Consider the following 22,359-nt stretch of genomic DNA (forward strand, 5'->3'; position numbering starts at 1 on the left):
CAGATTATACCAATGAAGTTGTTTGGAAAACAAAGTATCAATCACCTTCAGCAAAATGTTTAAGGTATTAGAACACACCTGACAGTACGCTGGAGTAGCCTCACTTCCCGGATTTAGAACGCGTTTCGTGTCGTAACAGATTATCCACTTATTAGCCATATCCGTATGCAAAATAATGAAATAAACATTAGGAAATGTCAGAAGTTTACAACTATCGACATTCTCTATCAGTGCAATAAAAAACAATCGTTAGAACTTGCATTTACGACATGTCGTGCGTGAGAACGTGTCACTGTAAACAAGCACTTTTTGTCTGGCTGAAGAACCATACGAGTCAATCAAAAACAGACAAGTAGAGTAAGTGCGCCGGCGTGGAAAGCAGTCTGCGGATAAACATAACAAACTGCTGATGAAAAAGTGTGTTCGTCCCTGCTCTGAATAAAAGACATTGGACTGATGACAACGTGGCAGCGTTCACGCGAACAGATTTTTTTTCAGATTATCGCTTCTACATTTTATTGCACGTACTTGGGGCAGATCAGAATTTCACACTGGAAGATGACAAATTGGTCTTGTGAGTTGAGAACCACATGTTCTTTGCCGACAGAAATCACGATGGGACAAGATGCAGATTGTGTTGAAGAGATGTTTGCAGATTATCGCATCTACATTTTATTGCTCAGATCAATGCACGAAGTTGGGGTAGATCTGAATTTCGCAATGCCGGAAGACGACAAATCGGTCTTTTGAGTTGAGAACCACATGTTCTTTGGCGGCAGAAATCACTATGGGACAAGATGAGGATTGTGTTGAGGAGGTTAATACTGACTGACTTTAGATGAAGAGTTCCTAGACCTGGTTTTTGTAGAGAGGCATCATGATGATATCCTGTGTTTTTTTAACGTTCTTGGTGACAACGCGCCAGAATCGCACGAAGATCGAACTCTCGAAGAAAACAAGTTTATCGCTGAACATCGGAAATGTGAAAGTATTACTCTTCCTGTCTGATCAGTCTCCCCGTTAAATCTACAGGCTACATTATTTATCAGGTAACTTACCAAACCGGAGTGTGTGTGTGTGTGTGTGTGTGTGTGTGTGTGTGTGTTCTTGTTAAGACCGCGTCGTTTTGACTTTGGCCCGAAAATGGAGCCGAATTGTTTTGACGCACCCCGTTGTTTTGACGTCACAACAACGGATGCCTCGATTTTCGAGCTTCCCGCCCTAAGATATACCATGTGACACAAGGATTTGATTTTATTGGTTCTGTCCAAACTATGATAATTTTGTCAGGGTTGAGTGTGTGGCGAGTGTGTTGGGCTAGTGTTTTGCGGTCAAAACAAGAACTGTAGTTTTTTGGGTTCCCCTGGCGGCAACATTGAGAGAGAGAGCGAGAGAGAGCGGATTGCCGCGTGAAACCGTGATTTGACACGATGGCTGACGCCGACACGCGGGGTGAACGCCGCAGCCGGTACATTACCACAGACACAGGTGTGTATTATATTTATAGTACTTTGTTGTCCATTTTAGACGAAAAGACAGTTGACTGAGTTGTTTTTGAAATAGTGACGCGCCTTCAACTTTATCTTTCAGGTCTGTTGCCACATGGCTCTGACATTCCAAAATGGCTAACCTCGTTTTTTGGAATTTAGAGCTCACAATCCAGTGACAGTGACATTAACAAGAACTTGATCAGTCATTAATTATCAATGGCTTATCAAGTTGTTGGTACAGGTTACTATGCAAGAGTCTTATACATTAAAACAAATTATGGCGAGTGGTGCACAGATCTAAATACTCTCAGTATACTGAGAAGGCACGATGCATGTTGGTTTTTTAACTTCCGAAAGATTCTGAGATTAGCTGTGCGTACAAGCGATCGAATAGCACTGATTTTATCAGTATTTATATAACTATGTTTTGTTTGTGTCAGTCTGTGCTTGTTTGCTGAATTTATGTGTAGGAGCCTGAGGCGGGTTGAGATCTAGCTCCAATGTTCAAATTTCAATCTCGCCTTAGGCCTAGTAGCTGTTGAATTAGGGAGACCGAATAAGTCAGTCACGGTGCGACTATATATTTTTTTTTAATTCGATTTATTTAATTAAAAACTCTTCACGTCCTGTACCGCACGACTTTGTTACTATACTTAGGAATGACCTCACAGGACGGAAGCGCTCTCTGTGCTTGAAAACCACATTTAGGTCACTTCCTTTGTAAACAAGCACATAGCTGCTCCGCGGTTCGTTCGTTTGGTGAACGTTTTGGTAGTTTGCAATGGATTTGTATTGATTTTTTTTTCACGGAGATTTTGGGACCATCTCTGGTGATGCTGATACAGTCAGTAAAGACAAATTTGGGGATATTATCGACGAATTAGGGGCAGAACAAGTGCTGGGACTCGAAGCAGACAATCGCTTGACATTGAAATTGTAAGCTTAATGTAGTTTAGTTTCATCTCCCCCGTCGCGATAACCTTCGTGGTTGAAAACGACGTTAAACACCAAATAAAGAAAGAAAGTTTCATCTCTTTGTTCCACCATCACCCAGCCGACGCGGCGACTTCCTGGCGTGGCCGTAAAGTCCGGTTACTCGATCACGTCGCTCTCTGCTCTGTGCATCGTCAAATATGTTCATGCTTTTCACCTGTTGCACGTGAGTGAGTGGAGACTCGGCTCCCCCATAATCATGGTCCAACAGGCATGCGAATCATTAATTCTGCTTTTTACACGATGAGTCTTCTTCTGTCAATTTAATGCATACTAGTTACAAATTAAAATGACAGTATGATTTCTTCATTAATTAACTACTCATAATGATAATACATGTATTATACGTGTATACTTTACATACATGTTTTATAACATAAAACCCATAAATGTCGTGTCTGACACACACAGATACCCACTTTCTGGTCATTTTCATCAAATCCTTACGGTACTGAGGCTTAGCAATAGGGAAATGTGTTCAGGACGTGAAGAGTTATTTGACCGGGCGAAGCTGGACTGACTTTGGACTTATCATGTATTGGAGCCATTCTTCCGTTCTGGGGACGAAATCCGTCTGTTGAAAAAAAAAAACCTACTGTTTGTGTTTTACTTTACCCATACACACGCACACGTTTTTGTTCCTCTTTTTTTCTCTTCATCCTCTTTTTGTTCTGTTTTCTTCTCCTGTCCACGACATTACTGCTTCCCCTCAAACCTATGATGTATTTTTTCCGTGCATGGTTTATCCCTGTCTCTTCCCAGAGACCAGGCAGTCCGGTTACAGTAGCTCGGGTACTTTGTATCTCCCCCAAACTCATCAACTTAAGTTCATTACAGACAGAATAATTAGCATAGCCGCTAATTCAACAGTGTATAGCCTATAGGCTCTCTTTTTCTTTTCTCTCCTCGACATTCAACCCATGGTCCCCCTCGACCACTACCATCTTTGACGCAATGTCACTGTCAGAAAACTCACTGCCTTCTTCGGCATCATACAATTCATCATCTGACAGAGACTCGTCAGTGGTAAGACATAATGCATTCTCATCATACTCCAACTCCTTTGGATCAGACACACCTGAATGACAATGCTTCTCAATTAAAAATGTACACATGCTTTTATGTGAGTTAGGGAAGTATAAATAGAGAATACTATATATGGCTTGCTGTGTCGTACCAGATTTTCATGAGTTGTTTTTTTAAATATTGAACTGCGAGCGAAAGCGAGCTATTCACTATTTTAAAAAGCAACGAGTGTAAATCTGGTACAAAACAGCAAGCCATGTAGTATTCTGTTTATCCTACATACTGTACTTACGTGTATTTTACTGAAAATGTCCTGCAGTCGAGGCAGCTAAATTGAAGACGCTTGTTTTGGAACCTCGATCTCTTCTAAAGCCTCGTGCAATCTATTACGTCAAAGCAAAGAAACGTCACTCTGAAAGTGTGGCTTGACGTGTTAGTTCTAAAAATTCATCGAAGGTAATTAGCGAGCGCAATCTTTTTTCTTCTATAATGACGTTTGTCTCGGTGACTTTGGCATCATAAGCAGTGGAAAAACAGGTCCCTGCCAGACTTGCTTGACATGACCTCATTTACATGATATATACACACGTGTGATTTGAACGATTATTATCTCACGAGTGTCTCTCTCACGCATGTAGGATGATATTATTAATCAAATGAAAATTTACTAATAAAATGTTCTATTATGTCACTAGTGGAACCAGGAGGCCGAGGCCAGAGATTTAAAACAAGGGAGTACTTCCCACATTTCTCATACGGCCAAAGAATGGTGCAGGCTGCACTGGCTAAGAGTCTACCTGCCATACCATTGCCAGATGACACCAGCAATCATCCAGGTACAATGTAATCCCATTTTTATTTTGTTGAAAGGCAAGATTTAACCAGAAAGTAAGGAACTAACTCAGGGGTTCCACTTATTGCACACACAAAAGTATATATAATATACGCAGTTTTCAGCCTCCGTACACATTTTCACCGACATGTTGCATTTTGTCACGCAAAATTACAATTGCACTCAAAAAACTAAATAGCCACGAAGAGAGCACCTGAACTCCCACCTCTGATTCTCCCCACCCGCCTTGTTCATCACTGTTAACACTTGTGTACTTATCGCCAGAGGCCATAGTACCAGTGCTCTACCGAATTGAATCTTTATTCCTTAGGTCACTGCCACCGGCGATAGCCATATAAATTATATGAATGACCAGCTCTACCGAAGAGGAAGATTGCATTACATTTCTTTGGGGAGGGGGGGGGGGGGGGGGGTCATGAGTCACAGAATAAATAATTGATCCTGCTGTGTTCAGCAAAACAATGGTCTGCCTTATCACACATGCCATCAGTTTGGTGCACTGCCGATTCAGTTTACAGGCCAGGGGTGTCCGGGTCTACTCTGATTACATCGGACTGACCCACAGTGATTGTTTTTCAGGCCGAAATATCTTCCATTTAGCGCCATGCAAATAGTTCAGTTCCTCGCTTAGAGGCCTATTACCTGTACAGAGCCACTGCAAAACGCAAACAGACCGATCTGTCGTCGGAAAGTGAAAGAACAGAATCTGATGAAGGGACTTCTTTTAGTTACTTATCATCATCATGTCCAGTGATGGCGCTAGTACTTTTTTCAAACCGGTACGCAAACTTTTATGAAGCAAACAGTCCAGAAAAAAAACGGTAGGCTGGTCATTGGAACCAGTTAGAATCCAGCTCAGAGTACTGGTTTTATAGTTTTGCCAGCGAAAAAAGACGCGGTAGTTCTAAAAATCAACGGCAGCCAATTTTGTTCGGGGATTTTTTCGTTTCAACCGGTAAAATACCGGTAATTACCGGTTAAAGCCAACACTGCATGTCTTCTCAATCGTAGTGAGAAAAACACACTTCTCCTGCGCGTTTTTTCCCCCAATTAAGTTTGTAATGGTACGCGTTTTCCCCGGCTCATACGCATTTTTTCAGTCATGTTGTGTATGCAAACGCAAAAAGCAAAAACCCAGTGGAACCCCTGACTAACTAACTGTTATGCAATACTTCTGGAGGGGTGATCACACTACAGTGAACACAGTTTAGTTATGACTAAGATATGTAGTTAAATTGCTATTCTGATACACATGGAAGAATTCAGGGTTATGATTTGATAGTCTCACATGGACCTATTTCGGTCATAAGGCCATATATATATGTCAACGGAAGCTGCTCAATATCCTATATATTTACAACAATAAAGCATGCTTCCTGTTTCATCACCGTGGATGAATTAAGTGCTTGCATGCACATACCTGGTCAGGTTTGCTTCTGTTACTGGTCGACAGACGATATAGTTTGTACAAAAACTAAATTCTTGCCGTCCATGAAATACATCCCTGGTAAAAATTCAATTCCTGCAACACACCTTGCAAAACTAGTAGCTGCAGTCTAGCAGACGGTCTTTCCAGTGCTTTGTAATGAATCGGCAATATTGCCTTTGCCTATGCAACGCTCATATATATGCAGATCCCAATCTGATGAATGGACTGACCCACAGTTAACAGAGAAAATAAAGGACCCACTAGAGAAAGTGCTGAATTCTTGGGATGTAGTCTGATGATAGACGGAAGACAGACAATAGACGGAAGACAGACAATAGACAGAAGATAGACGGAAGACAGACAATAGACGGAAGATAGACGGAAGACAGACAATAGACGGAAGACAGATGGTAGATCGAAGACAGACAATAGACGGAAGACAGACGATAGACGGAAGACAGACGATAGATGGAAGACAGACAATAGACAGAAGATAGACGGAAGACAGACAATAGACGGAAGACAGACGATAGATGGAAGACAGACGATAGATAGAAGACAGACGATAGACGGAAGACAGACGATAGATAGAAGACAGACGATAGACGGAAGACATACAATAGACAGAAGACAGGCAATACACGGAAGACAGACAATAGATGGAAGACAGACGGAAGACATACAATAGACAGAAGACAGACGGTAGATGGAAGACAGACGATAGACGGAAGACAGACGATGTAGTCTGACGATAGACGATATATATACGGACGTTCAACCAGTATTTGGCTTCAGCTTGATTCAGGAACAAGAGGGCGACCGCAACTGAGTCGCATGTGTAGACAAACCATAATGCCTTTCTCCAGTCCAGTCTATGAAATAGGACTTACAGCTGATCTAGCTGGACTCTACGCAAGCTTCAGTACGAATGAAGTAAAATCTCCCATATCAAATTTATTATACACAAATATGAAAACAGTTAACTAGACTGTTCTAACTGTAAACCAACGTAAAGGGGAAATATGAAGCTCAAAAACAGGTTTAAGTCCCAAGCATCATGCAACCACAGGCGCTTTCTGTCTGTCTTTCCTACAGTTGACTGCAGCTTCGAACCACAGGCGCTTGTGACAGAGGACTCTACAAGCAGCCATCACTCAGTTGACTCCCAAATGGTGAGTTTTTATAGAGTAGATTATTTGTTGCCCTGTCTGAAGATATTTTGTTTTTGCGATTTGATTTGTTAAATGTTTGATCTGCATTACTTGTGAGTTTCCTGTGATGACCAAGGCAATGAAATATGTTTGCTATCTGCAGTCTATGTTCTTTTGCCTCTGAAAAACATGCATCAGAGTTGTGCATTCTATTTTTCCTCACTATTGATTGGATTAACGTTTTTAATTTGTGACTGTTTACTGTTAATGTGTTTTTTTGTGCCTATGATTCCATTTTCTGAGGCTGTGCTTATATTTCTTTATTTATCGTCACAGTTCAGTACAGACTTTTAACTAGTGAGAAGAGCATCCTTCCAAATGGACATGTAACAACAAATTTTAGTAGACCTGCTTCGCTTTATTAGCAAATCTAATGGCAACATTATTTCTCGAAAAACCTATAGTTCACTATTGACCAGCAGGGATAGACAAATAGTCTACCCGATTGCCAGGAGTGAGTAAAAAAAATCTGCCGGGCTAAGAGAAACCACCTGGCAACTTGTCGGCTGGCTATAAACATTCTGTACCAATGCAACAGTTTTGGTTGTAATTTCAAGTTTCAAAGCGATGCAACAATTGGGGCATGTGCTGGGCCAGCAACATTTCTGGCGGGCTAGTGAGTACTAGTGTAGTAACTTTCTTGAAGTTACTAGTCCTGTTGGCGAGTTAAGATTTGAAGATTTGGCCATCCTTGACAAGAATGATTGAGATTAAAAAAATCTTGATCAGCACAGAAAATAGCTAGGCTTTACTTTTTTGGTATTTGTTCAAGTCAATGGATATTCTTTTTGCATCATGACTTGTAAAACCCTTGGCAGATCTATGAGGTTGCACATGTGACCAATTGTATGAGCAGCAGTGATGGCCAAATCTCAAAATTTTAATTTGCCAGCCGAACGAGTAACTTCAAGAAAGTGACTAGCCAGACAGAAATGTTGCTGGTCCAGTACATACCACACAACAGATTATGAGTATCAGATTTCTTTGTACAATCAAAATAGAGGTGTTTTTGCAGATGCCAGAGGTTCCTGCATCTGCAGTGTTAATGTGGCTTTAAAACACCATAGTAGTACAACCAACACTTTTGCATTTGACCAGAATTTTCACTGGCCAGATGGGCGAGCTGCCAGACGGTTTCTTCTAGCGGAGACGGATATTTTAATCGCCTCTGGCAATCGGGCGGACAATTTAACCGTCCCTGAGCAGGAATGTGCTTATTGAGCTATATTTTCATATCGTGACGCGGGCCGGTTGGGAATTGTTTGGGCCGGTTCAAATTGCTGACCTAAAAAAAATAAGTTAAGGTAAACCCCTGGACACTAGTTTTTAGGACCTGGAGAGGACCCCAGACAATGGGGCCTCAAGGTTTGTCATACCCAGAACATCCGTTTTAAAGTTTTGTTCCAGCTGGGACTCATTGAGCCCGGTATCGCTGCGTGAATGACACATTTTCCACAAAACCACCCGCCCCATGTTCTATGAAAGATTTCTCTTCAAGGTCACATATCTTCTGCCGGAGGGAGGCTCAGTGCAAACTGACAGCAATTTTTGACGATAGTTATTGTGTTTTGCAGGATTTTTCAGACAAAGACATGACATATGTCCCAGACTCTGCCAGCAGCATTGACGGATCGCATTTGTACCCACCATTGTTTTTTGGGTCACAACTCATCACAAAAATGGCTACGGGAACTGAAAGTACTTGCCCTGCCCCTGCTGAACCTGCTTGTCCTGAGTCCACATCATGCCCCAAAGAAGATCCATGCAGAATCAAAGGATTGTCCTTCGCTGAAACAAAGACTGTTGGTGACAAAACTGTACCCAAGCCTAAGCAGCACTTTTGTTTGTTTTGTCAGAAACCACAATCACGTTTGCCTCGGCATATTGAGACGCAGCACAAAGATGAAAAGTCTATGGTCCCTTACTTGAATGCTAAGAAAGGATCCGGAGAAAAGAAGGCAGAGCTGACAAAGCTTCGGAATGCTGGTGACCATCAGCACAATTTGAGTGTTCTGAGAAATGTGTCTGGGACACTGGTGGTGAAACGGAGGAAGCGAGAAAGTCCTTCGGTAAGCAACTTTGTTGCCTGCCCTTATTGCCTTGGATACTTTCAAATAAAGGATATTTACAGGCACAAGTGCGTAGAAGCAAATGATGGCTCACGGAGGGAATTTGTAAAGAAAGGGAAGCTAATGTTGCCCGATTCTGAATGCAAGGAAGATGAGTCGGAGGCATTCCAGTCTTTTCTTGACACACTGCAGTCAGACCATATCCGTCTGGTAGTCAAAACTGACCCTTTGATCAAAGAGCTTGCGAGAAGCCAAGTAAAACGGCACGGATTTAACCCGAGTCGTTTCGCCCAAATACGAAACAAAGTGAGGGAGGTTTCACGTCTGTTATTGAAACTGCGAAAAGTGTCAGGACTTGAAAACGCTTCTCTCAAGGAATTTCTCACGCCTGAAATGTTCAAAACGGTAATAGAAGCAACCAAACAAGTCGCTGGTTACGAAGCAGAGGAATACAAATTCCGAATTCCATCCTTAGCCAACAAACTTGGCTACACAATCAAGCTGTGTGCTGACATACTGGAGGTCCAGGCCGTGGAAAAAAGGAATGACAGTCTGAAGTGTGATGTTCAGGGATACCTGAAACTCCATCAGATGAGATGGAATGAAGAAATTTCTGCCCACGCAAGTCGCAATCTGTATGAACAGAAAAAGGGACATGCAAAACGTCTTCCTCTGTCGAGAGACGTCGCCAAGCTCTCCTCTCACCTCAGCAATGTTTCAGCCGCGGCCACCCAAACCCTCACTACAGCACACGAAGAAAAGGAGATCAAGGCAGCATGGAAAAGCCTTGCGGAAGTCACTCTGACCCAGATAATCCTTTTCAACAGGAGAAGGTCAGGCGAGGCCTCAAGAATGAAACTAGTAGATCTAAATCAACACGAAACTCACGATGTGGATGTCTTCAAATCACTTAGCACATTTGAAAAAATCCTATGTAACAAGCTGACCAGGATTGAGATAATCGGAAAACGTGGCCGAATTGTCCCAATTCTCATGACTGCACAGGTGAAAGCAGCTGTGGAACTGCTTGTGCAAAAAAGAGATGATGCTGGTGTCAGCGGTTCCAACAAATTTGTGTTTTCTTGCACATTCTTTCAGTCGGAGGGGCACATTCGGGGATCTGACACGCTTCGAAAGTTTGTGACATCAGCGCAGTTGGCAGAGCCACAGTTCATCACATCTACTTCACTTCGAAAGCAGGTTGCTACTCTGTCCCAGATAGTCAGTTTGAAGGACAACGAGCTGGATGCCCTTGCTCAGTTTATGGGACATGATGTTCGCACTCACCGCGAGTACTACCGCCTCCCATCAGACATGATGCAGTTGGCCAAAGTCAGCAAATTACTCCTTGCCCTTGAAAAGGGGAAGCTGCAAGACCACCAGCGCTGCACCCTGGATGAGATGGAAGTGGCTGAAGATGAAGCCATCACCTCGGATGAGGAGGCAGGTATGTGTGACATTTTGAAGATGAATTCCTTTGCTCTTTTTGCACAAAATGAACACAGCTAGACTATCTCTAAATCTAGTATTGTAATAACCTTTTTTTTGTATTCTTAAATTCATCTTCTTCTCCTTCTGCTTCTTCTGCCTCTTCTTCTTCTTCTAAATTGGGGGGCTGAGATGGCTCATTCGGTACACAGCGTGGACTACATATAGTTCCTCTGACTCTCATAGTCACAGGTTTGAATCCCGGTCTCCCTCTCTCTGGTATCGCCTTTGTTGTGGCTAGTGACATTGAACCACCAATACAATTTTATTTGTTTTAAATCTAAATTGAGAACGTTCATACTTCAATGCACACTACAATGTGATATATTGTGCTAACATTAATTTGCATTACACAATAAAGCAAACATTAATACTACGGTACTTACTACATAAACTTTTGTACTTGCGATCTGGGATTTTATCTATTCTATCATATTGTAACTATTATTTACAGAATTTGTTGAAAAGGGTCACAGCCCTATTCCAGAACGATCTGCATCAGGAAGGTTCGCAACAAAAGACTCTTTGGCACCGCCACATAACCAGCCCTCTCCGCCTATGCATCAACCTTGTCCTGCTACAGCTGCACCTGACAGTAAGTCTTCTTCTTCTGTGTACGCATGCTATCAACTACAGTACTGCAAGCACTCCCAGTTTCGGATAAAAACAAATGCGATTGGTCACTTTGGCAGAAATAACAACTGTGAACAGAATGTTGATAGTAAAAGAAAGTAAGGAAGCAGGAAAGATGAGCCGGTGCCTACCTAACAGCAAACTAGATAGCTCCTGGTGTTCAAAAACAGGAGGGGCCCTTAATTTAAGTCCGCAGCGCTCCACTGCAGTAGGTGACAGTAAGTGACAATATGGGCTGAATCCATCCCATCTACATGGTGTTGGAGTGGGGACAGGACATATTTGAATGGCGATGTCGCTGTTCAGTGTCTGAAAGTCTCTTAAGTTTGTAGTTGCAAACATGACTTTTCTTTCTCTTTACCCCCCCCCCCCCCCCCCCCCCCTCCTCACTCCCACAAAGTAACATAGTAGATTTAATTTCTTATTTGTAGCTGCCATTCCATGTAAAAGTGAATACATTTACTTATTTAGTATAAACTTGTCACCCTGGCATGAGGTAATATGACCGGCACGGTTGGCCTAGTGGTAAGGCGTCCGCCCCGTTGTGGGTTCGAACCCCGGCCGGGTCATACCTAAGACTTTAAAATTGGCAATCTAGTGGCTGCTCCGCCTGGCGTCTGGCATTATGGGGTTAGTGCTAGGACTGGTTGGTCCGGTGTCAGAATAATGTGACTGGGTGAGACATGAAGCCTGTGCTGCGACTTCTGTCTTGTGTGTGGCGCACGTTATATGTCAAAGCAGCACCGCCCTGATATGGCCCTTCGTGGTCGGCTGGGCGTTAAGCAAACAAACAAACAAAAAATGAGGTAATATCACAAGGGTTATTCATGTTTTTGTATTTGTCAGATTCTGCTGATGATGAGGAAGCACCAGAAATCCAAAGGAAGTTTCAACGGTGTGCTGCTGACAGCAGTGCATGCTCAAACAGTTCAGTATATATCTTTCTCCTTAGTCAACCAATTTTCCATGGGGGCGCGACTGGAGATGGATGAAGGTCAGGGGGTTCCTGTGTTCGAGTGGGAACAGCTTGAATTTAACTCACAGAGTTGTTTGTGTCCAACACGCTTGTCGGAGGTGTTTTTTTACGGCGTCAATGTTGGGGGGTGGGTGGGGGTTAAGGATGAGGGGTAGAACTGCATTCGTTGATGCATTTTGATTGTCTTACATCTGAAATGTATTTGTACCTTTGAAGAATAGTTCATTCCTGTACACTCATAACACGGAACACACGTTTATTTATTTTGAACATAACATAATTAATACAATAAATAATTAATTATAATTTTATTATGTCCCCAGGCGAGCCCCCTTCCTCCTGGACATTCTCTCCTGTTGGTGTGGCAATGATGAACAAAAGATGCAGTGTATTCACACAGATCACTTCTCCTTCAGCGTCATCTAACGAAAGTAAGCTTTATTGCATATAAATTAATTTAGAAACATGCTGGCGTCACCCCCCGCGGGTTAGGGGGAGTCCCATATTGGTTGGGACTAGAAAGAATTTACCCGCTGCTACCCAGCATGTCGTAAGAGGCGACTAACGGTTCTGTTTCTTCTCTTCTTTTGTCTTATTTCTGCCTTACCAGTCCTTTCACCTATATTTCCTTCCAAGAAAACTCTCCCTACTATTCCCTGCAGTTTTCCAATTCTTTTCTTGTTGTCTTATTTCTGCCTGACTGGATCCATCACCTTTATTTCACTTACCAAAAGTCTTCTTTTCCACATCCTTATTTCTCTGCACCCCGCATGTCGTATGAGGCGACTAACGGATTCTGTTTCTCCTTTAACCCTTGTTAAGTGGTTCTTGTATAGAATATAGTCAATGTTTGTAAAGATTTTAGTCAAGCAGTATGTAAGAAATGTTTAGTCCTTTGTACTGGAAACTTGCATTCTCCCAGTAAGGTCATATATTGTGCTACGTTGCAAGCCCCTGGAGCAATTTTTTGATTAGTGCTTTTGTGAACAAGAAACACTTAACAAGTGGCTCCCTCCCATCTCCACCCTTTCCCCTATCCCATCTCCCCCTTTCCCTCGTCGCGATATAACCTTCGTGGTTGAAAACGACGTTAAACACCAAATAAAGAAAGAAAGAAATGCTGGCGTCATGTACGGACGATTAACTAAGCGCCCATTACCTAGTTGTTGAATGACCGCATTCCATAGTGGAAACTCTTGTGTTTAGTTATTTGACAACGAAATTGATATTTTAAAAGCATATGTCTTTTAGCTGTTGTCCTTTTTTTGCTATTTTGCATAATCTATCAAATGATTTGAAATAAAGATAAGGCAGCTGAGAAAATCTATCGTCTTTTTTTTCCCCAAGGTTCAACTGACAATGAGTACCTACCTGAACAGTGGAGCCATTCCAAACCAAAGAAGCTCAAATCAAAGGCAACGCGCAACAGTGAGTGGAAACATAATCATTGTCTTTATACCTCTTCTTTCTCTTTGTGAACTGAGCTTTAAGGAGCTGACTCAATCCACACAAAAGTTATTCTTTTAAAGTAGAACAAAACCAGTAAACTAGATAGTTATTGTGTTTTTGAGTAAGGTAATATCCTTCTCTGAAGCCCTTGAAAGGAAAAATAGAGCCTGTTCATAACGTGTTAACTGTTAATCTAACTAGGAGCGTATAGTTATTGTGTTTTTGAGTACGGTAATACCCTTCTCTAAAGCACTTGGAAGGAAACATAGAGTATGTTCACAGACCTGTTTACCCTCCCGGAATTATTACGGATTTAGGGTCTAAATTCCGGTATTACGGAAATCTACCGGAAATTCCGGTCACAAGAACCATTTCCGTGTGTGAAAATTTAAAGTCGAAATTGTAGTACTAGTAGTCACCGGGATTTTGATTTCCCGAAAACCCTTTTAGCTCAAGGCCGACCGGAACAGCCTTGTCTGCGCATGTGCAAAAACAAGGTATTTGTCGGTCAACGCGTGGTTTTTGTGCATTCGGTCCGATCGACATGGGTCGTAAGCGTAAGGCCGATCTCTCTGGGGACAAAATGCCAACCAAAAAAGCTCAAGTTGTACAGGAATATCGGCAAAACTATCAAGTCAAGTGGCAGTGTCTGGCGAAGTCTAAGAAGAGCGAATCACTTGCATTTTGGTGATCGAATTGAGATCAGTGCAACAACAAAGCTAGTCAGTCATGAGTCACTGCAGTCGTTCGTCCGCGAACCAAGCGAACGTGTCCCGAGGTTAGACGCAGCATTAGTTTATTTACAAAATGCAGTACACAAATGAACATGGAAACAAACAAATTGTGTTTGGCAAAACATGAGCCTGCTTCGCATCGAGTTTATTTGACCAGTATGTCTGTGCTTCGACATTATCTCTTGCTACGGTCAGTGACTTGTGCTGTTGCCGGAATTTGAAAGTCTTTTTGAGTCTAAAAGTGATCTCCATTAATCTTTCTCCAATATAGCAAAGATCACAGTTCTTTGAATTGAAAAACTTTAAAGAAAATCTTTAAATAAAATGAACGAGCCGGTCCACAAAAAATAAAGGTAGCTTCTGGAGAGTGTTTTTCTGACTGGTTTTAATGCAGGATGTAAACAGGTCTGTGTTCATAACGAGTTAACTGTTAATCTAACTAGGAGTGGCATTTTGTCAAAGAGCAGTTCAAATCCGTACGTTCTTTAACATATCAAAATGGCCTTCTGCTGTCGCTCAGTTTTCTTGATTCAAAACTAAGCAGTAAATTGTATAATTATTTAAAAATGAATAAATAAGTGGATCAGTTAACAAGTGCAATGGCTAACTGACCTGCCACTTCTCATGCCCATTCGTGGCTTCTGTCCCATGCTTTGAAAATGAATGTGTACAGGGTCTGTAATTCCGGTTTTAATTTAGATTTGAAATCTTTTGTAATTAATGGATTACGCCCACATACACTTCCGTGTATTAGAGGCGGGGACGGGAGTCCCAGGAATTGGAAAAAAGAGGAGGTACTATATCTAACTTACATTGAACAACCAAAATGTAAGCAGCACTAAGATTGACAGTGAAAATGTGACAGTTTTAGTGTACTAGCTTTAGTGCCACGAAGAAGAATCAGAACAAATGTTGACTCGGGAAAATAAATGTCCATGCCCAATCAAGATTCGAAATAGAGACACTGAGATCACGAGTTGTCGGCCTAGACCACCAGACTACCCGGCGCTCATATTGAGTTGGCATGATTGTTCCTTATAAAGTTTTAATCCGATAACATATTTAACCTTTGTATCTCCGGTAATAGGTCTTGTGATATCTGTGTCCACAAAGGTTCAAACCAGCCACGTCGACTGTGGTTGGAGGAGGAGGTGAAGGCAGTGGAGGCTCATTTGTTAAAATATATCGCCACGCAAGTGCTGCCAAGAAAAGAGGATATCCAGAAGTGCCTTCAGGCTGAAGAGGCTCTGAAAAATCGTACCTGGCTACACGTCAAGAACTATGTACGAAACCGGATTACTGCTTTGCAAAGAAATCAGCGAAACTAAATAATGTTCCGCTTTTCAGCTACTGATCATCTTTCCAATGTTGTTGCTGATCACTACCACTAAGTAGATATATATCTAGTGCAGGTTTGTGTCTTGAGCTGTACTGGACAATGATTTACACATTTATCTTTATTTGTTTTTATTAATTTTTGACTATGAGCACACTGGTGGTTGTGTTTCATGTTAAATGATTTATTTAGTATGTGTTTATGCAAATCATTTTTGGCATTTTGAATAAGCTAGATGTGACCTTTCTTAGCACTGATCCAAAGGTCAGTTTAATATGCGGTCAAAACAATGATGGTGGAGGCAGTTGGCTATTTTTAATTCATTTGCATAGCAAAAACGAGGCTATATATCTATTGACAACTGACCACCTATTGAACACTCAAAACTTTTCAAATAATGGAAGCTTTCATTATAAAAACTTGTCTTGGTTATGAAACCTATGAACACTTATAAAATGCATGTGATTACATCAGCAAAACAAAACAAAATATAAGCAAGTGAGTCATATTCTTTGTGGCTTTGCCCTTGTTTAACTGTATTATCATTATTTATTATCATGAACACAGACTACCATAAGGTCCGCTCCCCCCCCCCCCCCCCCCCCCCCCCCCCCCGCGGGTTAGGGGGAAGAATTTACCCGATGCTCCCCAGCATGTCGTAAGAGGCAACTAACGGATTCTGTTTCTCCTTTTACCCTTGTTAAGTGTTTCTTGTATAGAATATAGTCAATGTTTGTAAAGATTTTAGTCGAGCAGTATGTAAGAAATGTTAAGTCCTTTGTACTAGAAACTTGCATTCTCCCAGTAAGGTCATATATTGTACTACGTTGCTAGCCCCTGGAGCAATTTTTTGATTAGTGCTTTTGTGAACAAGAAACAATTAACAAGTGGCTCTATCCCATCATCCCCCCCCCCCTTTCCCCGTCGCGATATAACCTTGAACGGTTGAAAACGATGTTAAAACACCAAATAAAGTAAAGATAAGGTCCGCTATTAGGAAAGTCAAAACAATCAAAGTGTCATATGCACTTTGTCATCGTGTGTGACATTTTATTGTCAACACAACGATGGTGGTGTTTCACATGTTATGATTAATTCAGATCTTAAGTGTATATAAAGTGTATTTATGTACATGTACTTTTGACCATTTTAGATAAGCTTAATTTGATATTTCAGGGGCCTCTGTCAAAAGGTCACTACAGCATGTGGTGTCAAAGCAACCATTGTGGAGGCAAATGGCCTATTTTTAACAGGATGTTTGAAGATGTGTTTCTTTTATTATTTGTTTGAGAGACAAGAAGTTGGAAAAAAAGTGTTATTTCATGTTCTTTTGTCACCGAGGGCAAAGTTAGTCAATCATTGATATAGAAAAAAAAATCTGTTTTGTTTGTTGCCATTGAAATAACACTTACAACAGCACTAAACATGATGTTGCTAATTATCTTTTTGTGGACTATTCAATGGAGTGTTTTGAATTGTGCCATTTATCATGCAACAACTGGTTTATTTTTACGGTGGTTGATTTTCCATTATGCAAAAATATAATTCTATGGCTGAAGACTACCTTCTTCTTCTTCTTCTGCGTTCGACGTGAAGACTACCTCATTTCATTCTATTTCATGATTATACTGAACACACTCTAGCAGTAGCCCTGCTAGTCCGTTTAAGGAAAGTCGACACATTGTATGTTCCCGTCAGAACAATGTATATACACTGGGTGCGTATGATGTTTTTTCGGTTTTTTTATTATGAGCACACTGGTGGTTGTGTTTTTTTAATTTGATATTTAATGATTTATTCAGAATGTGTTCTTGCAAATCATTGTTGGACATTTTAAAGGTGCTCGTCTGCATTTTTTCTCCTTTTTGACTCACATGCGAAGCAAAAGTGAGTCTATGTACTCACCCGAGTCGTCTGGACGTCCGTCCGTCCGTCCGTCCGTCCGGAAAACTTTAACGTTGGATATTTCTTGGACACTATTCAGTCTATCAGTACCAAATTTGGCAAGATGGTGTATGATGACAAGGCCCCAAAAAACATACATAGCATCTTGACCTTGCTTCAAGGTCAAGGTCGCAGGGGCCATAAATGTTGTCTAAAAAACCGCTATTTTTCACATTTTTCACATTTTCTCTGAAGTTTTTGAGATTGAATACCTCACCTATATATGATATATAGGGCAAAGTAAGCCCCATCTTTTGATACCAGTTTGGTTTACCTTGCTTCAAGGTCAAGGTCACAGGAGCTCTTCAAAGTTGGATTGTATACATATTTTGAAGTGACCTTGACCCTGAACTATGGAAGATAACTGTTTCAAACTTAAAAATTATGTGGGGCACATGTTATGCTTTCATCATGAGACACATTTGGTCACATATGATCAAGGTCAAGGTCACTTTGACCCTTATGAAATGTGACCAAAATAAGGTAGTGAACCACTAAAAGTGACCATATCTCATGGTAGAAAGAGCCAATAAGCACCATTGTACTTCCTATGTCTTGAATTAACAGCTTTGTGTTGCATGACCTTGGATGACCTTGACCTTGGGTCAAGGTCACATGTATTTTGGTAGGAAAAATGTGTAAAGCAGTTCTTAGTGTATGATGTCATTGCTAGGTTTAGGTCAAGCATGTGAGTCGTATGGGCTTTGCCCTTCTTGTTTTTTATATTACAACATTTTAATTTAACTAAAAAGTTGTGACAGATGACATCTTCTTAATTTATTCCCCTTGTTTTTAACATGACTATTATAAGGAGAGTTTGCTGAGAAAAAAACCCATTGTTTTACCTATAACTTTTTTAAAATAACTTTTTGCACAGTGGTTCTTCTCATCATGTGACTTAACTTTTTAGCGAAATTTAATGGTAGGGCTATGAATAAATAAGCAAAACACAGACGAACACCTTTAAATAAGCTAGATGGGACATATCTTAGGATTGGTCAAAAGGTCAGTTTATTATGTGCTGTCAAAACAACGATGGTGGAGACAATTGGCTATTTTTAATTCATTTGTGCAGCAAAAATGAGGCTATGTTCTGACAACTGACCACGTATTGAACAGTCACAACTTTTCAGACAATGGAAAAATGCATGATACAAACTTGACTTGGTTATACTTGTAGAGCCTATGAATACTCACAAAATGCATGTCAGATTCTATTAGCAAAAAACAATACGAAATCTGAGCAAGTGAGTCATGATTATCGGTGGCTTTGCCCTTGTTTAAAGCGGCTAGATCTGATTTAAAACAGCTATGCCTACGTTGCATTCAGACATTGTTTTCAGCCGATTTGAGCGGAATGGCTGTTATATATTGTTCAGCCAACCTTAATTAGAGCAACCCTTACCCTTGTTATCCCAAAGAAGTACTGTACGCCCCCCGCGGGTTAGGGGGAAGAATTTACCCGATGCTCCCCAGCATGTCGTAAGAGGCGACTAACGGATTCTGTTTCTCCTTTTACCCTTGTTAAGTGTTTCTTGTATAGAATATAGTCAATGTTTGTAAAGATTTTAGTCAAGCAGTATATAAGAAATGTTAAGTCCTTTGTACTGGAAACTTGCATTCTCCCAGTAAGGTAATATATTGTACTACGTTGCAAGCCCCTGGAGCAATTTTTTTATTAGTGCTTTTGTGAACAAGAAACAATTAACAAGTGGCTCTATCCCATCTCCCCCCTTTCCCCGTCGCGATATAACCTTCGTGGTTGAAAACGACGTTAAACACCAAATAAAGAAAGAAAGACTTAAGAAACGTCGTTTAAACTCGGCGTACAGCGAGCTTCCGCAGCGACCACTGCTCTTTTGTTGTGGAGGCTGTGTGAATTACTTCCCGTTTAGTCATGCATATAGTCTCAATGCCACACTGAATTGGCCACTAGAACCCGAGTTTTGAGATATGAAACTATTCCGGTCGTGAAGCATTGTTATGGTTTATAGTAGCATAACACTAGTCTGGTGGCGATAGGAGAGAGTAAATCAGACCTAGCCGCTTTAAACTCTCCCTCTTGTACAAAAGAGTAGTGGTCGCTTCTAAAGCTTGCTGTACGCCGAGTTTGAACGACGTTTCTTAAGTGTACAGTACTTCTTTGGGATAACAAGAGTAAGGATTGCTCTAATTAAGGTTGGCTGGGCAATATATAACAGCAATTCCGCTCAAATCGGCCAAAAACAAGGCCCGAAGGCATCGTAGGCATAGCCGTTTTAACTTTATTATCATTATTATTTATTATCGTGACCACAAACTACCATAAGGTCCGCTAGTAGGAAAGTCAAAACAATCATAACGTATCATAAACACTGGGTCATCGTGTGATCATTATTATTTATTATCGTGACCACAAACTACCATAAGGTCCGCTTGTAGGAAAGTCAAAACAATCATAACGTATCATAAACACTGGGTCATAGTGGTGTTTCACATGTAATGATTGATTTCGATTTTGAGTGCTCTATCCCATCTCCCCCCCTTTCCCCGTCGCGATATAACCTGCGTGGTTGAAAACGACGTTAAACACCAAATAAAGAAATAAAGAATAAAGAAAGATTTTGAGTGTATATAAAGTGTATTTATGGTACATTTACTTTTGGCTCTTTAGATCAGCTTAATTTGGTATTTCATGGGCATCGGTCAAAAGGTCACTTCAGCATGTGCTGTCAAAACAACGATGGTGGAGGCAAATGGCCTATTTTAACAGGATGTTTGAAGATTTGCTTTTTCAATTTTGTTTGAGAGACAAGAAGTTGGAAAATAGTTTTATTGTATGTTTCTTTGTCACCTGGGGCAAAGTTATTCAATCGTCGCTATACGTTTGTTGGAAGCTATAATACAAAGGATAAATTGGCAGCTTTCTTACTTTCTGTTAGAAACAAAAGTATATTTTTCATTTGTTGCAATTGAAAAAGCATAGACCTTACTAAAGATGCTGCTAGTTGTTTTGATTGTGTGGACTATTCAGTGGAGTGTTTTAAATAATCTGTATATATATATATATATATATATATATATGCCAATTCTCATGCCTCACAGTATTTTAACATTGGTTTATTTTCCATGTTACAAATATGTAATCATATGACTCGAGACTACCTTACTGTGTTATATTGCATTATTATCATGAACGCATTAGGCCCACTTATAAGTTTAAAGAAAGTCAAAGCCGTGTATTGTTCCTTTCAGAACAATGTTATACACCGGGTGTGCATTATGTGTTTTCATTATTTTTAATCATGAGCACACTGGTGGTTGTGTTTCATATTTAATTATTTATTTGGAGTGTGTTTGATTTAGCTTAATTTGAATTTTGTTGGACATTGGTCAAAAGTTCAGTTTATTATGCGCGGTCTGAACAATGATGGTGGAGGCAATAGCCTATTTTTCAACAGGTTTGAAGGTTTTGTTTGAGAGAAATAAATCTGTCTTTTTATATTTAGTCAAGTTTTGTTTTCTTTGTCATGTTGGGCAGAGTTATTCAATCGTTGTTATACGTTAAGTTCACTGATTTCTTAAATCTAATGTAAGCGCTGTTTAAGAGGTTTTGAAGGTACAAAATACACTTTTTTTCTCTGTTCTCTTTAACAAGATATTCAGATTTGTTTTTCTTCTTTATTTTAGTTTGAGACGAGAAGTTGTACATGCATTCTATTTCCTGTTCCTTTGTCAACTGGGGCAACATTCAATCACTGTTATAGCCTGGTTGTAAGCTATAACAGTATAAGTATAATTATACAAAGGATAAATTCACTGCTTTTTAAATGTCTGCAAAAAGCAAATGTCACCGTTTTGTTGCATGCCATTGAAAAGGAATAAAAACTACCAAACGTTATTTTGCAAAACATGCTTATTGTTATGATTCGACTGATTGTGTTTGTATGTGGATGTGTGATCACAGGATTGCAGATTGCATGGACATAATCGCCACAGGGAAAATCATTCAAATCCTTACTCCGAAAGTTAACAAAAAGCTATTATTGTCTCAAGAAGAGAAATTGTTTCTACAACTGAACACACAGACTGTAAAATGCATGTGTATACAAAAGCAATTATGCTAAACAAGCCCATCATTAAATGAATGGAAGTCAAAGTAAATAAAATAAAATGCAATTTCAAATGTGAAGGTATCTTAAAATGTCGATGAACAAACGCAAGGGAACTGAGCGCCATCATAAAAATACCTTTCATTACAAGGACAAAAAAAAACGTAACTGACAGACTGATTCTAATATAGGTCCCTGATAACACTTATAGTATCCACCACCTTCAAATATGATCATTAAACTTCATTTTAAAAAGCTTCATGATTATGCACTGCAAAGTAAGCTACACGTTTTGTTTAGCTGTTTCGTACACATAAAAAAAAGGCTTTGTGATTCTTTGGTCTAAGTGCCAATAGAAGGTTTTGAAAGGAGCAAGTTAAAATGTAAAGGCACACTACCTTATATCATATATATACAATATCACACTACCACGGAAAGTCAATACAATGCATACCCAGGTCAAAACAACGTTCACACACGAGTGTGTATCGTGTGTATCATCTTTGTCAACACAATGCAGGCGGTGTTTCAGTTTATTGAAATATTGAGTGTATGTGAGTGTAATTATGCACATTCACTTTTGGCCAATTTAAATGAGCTTGATGTGGAATTTTGTTATCTATTGGTCAAACGGTCA

At 40.4% G+C, this 22,359-nt stretch overlaps 1 protein-coding gene across 5 annotated transcripts; it reads left to right on the plus strand.

Annotated features, from left to right (window-relative positions):
- Window positions 1–1,105: 1,105 nt before the first annotated feature.
- On the plus strand, window positions 1,106–21,511 carry LOC138960125 (uncharacterized). 5 transcript variants are annotated; one of them, XM_070331876.1, is made up of 9 exons: window positions 1,106–1,488; window positions 4,205–4,345; window positions 6,887–6,963; window positions 8,577–10,518; window positions 11,014–11,154; window positions 12,039–12,119; window positions 12,492–12,599; window positions 13,516–13,596; window positions 15,465–21,511. In XM_070331876.1, the coding sequence occupies exons 1-9, from the start codon at window positions 1,431–1,433 to the stop codon at window positions 15,677–15,679; spliced, it is 2,844 nt and encodes a 947-aa protein (XP_070187977.1). In that variant the 5' UTR covers window positions 1,106–1,430; the 3' UTR covers window positions 15,680–21,511. The 5 variants fall into 5 exon arrangements, with proteins under 5 accessions (XP_070187977.1, XP_070187981.1, XP_070187978.1 ...); XM_070331880.1 differs by having other exon boundaries at window positions 10,170–10,518; XM_070331878.1 differs by lacking the exon at window positions 1,106–1,488 and adding an exon at window positions 1,545–2,426.
- The last annotated feature ends 848 nt before the right edge of the window (window positions 21,512–22,359 follow it).

This window comes from Littorina saxatilis, linkage group LG2, assembly GCF_037325665.1.
Source record: "Littorina saxatilis isolate snail1 linkage group LG2, US_GU_Lsax_2.0, whole genome shotgun sequence".
Classification (NCBI taxonomy): Eukaryota; Metazoa; Mollusca; class Gastropoda; order Littorinimorpha; family Littorinidae; genus Littorina; species Littorina saxatilis.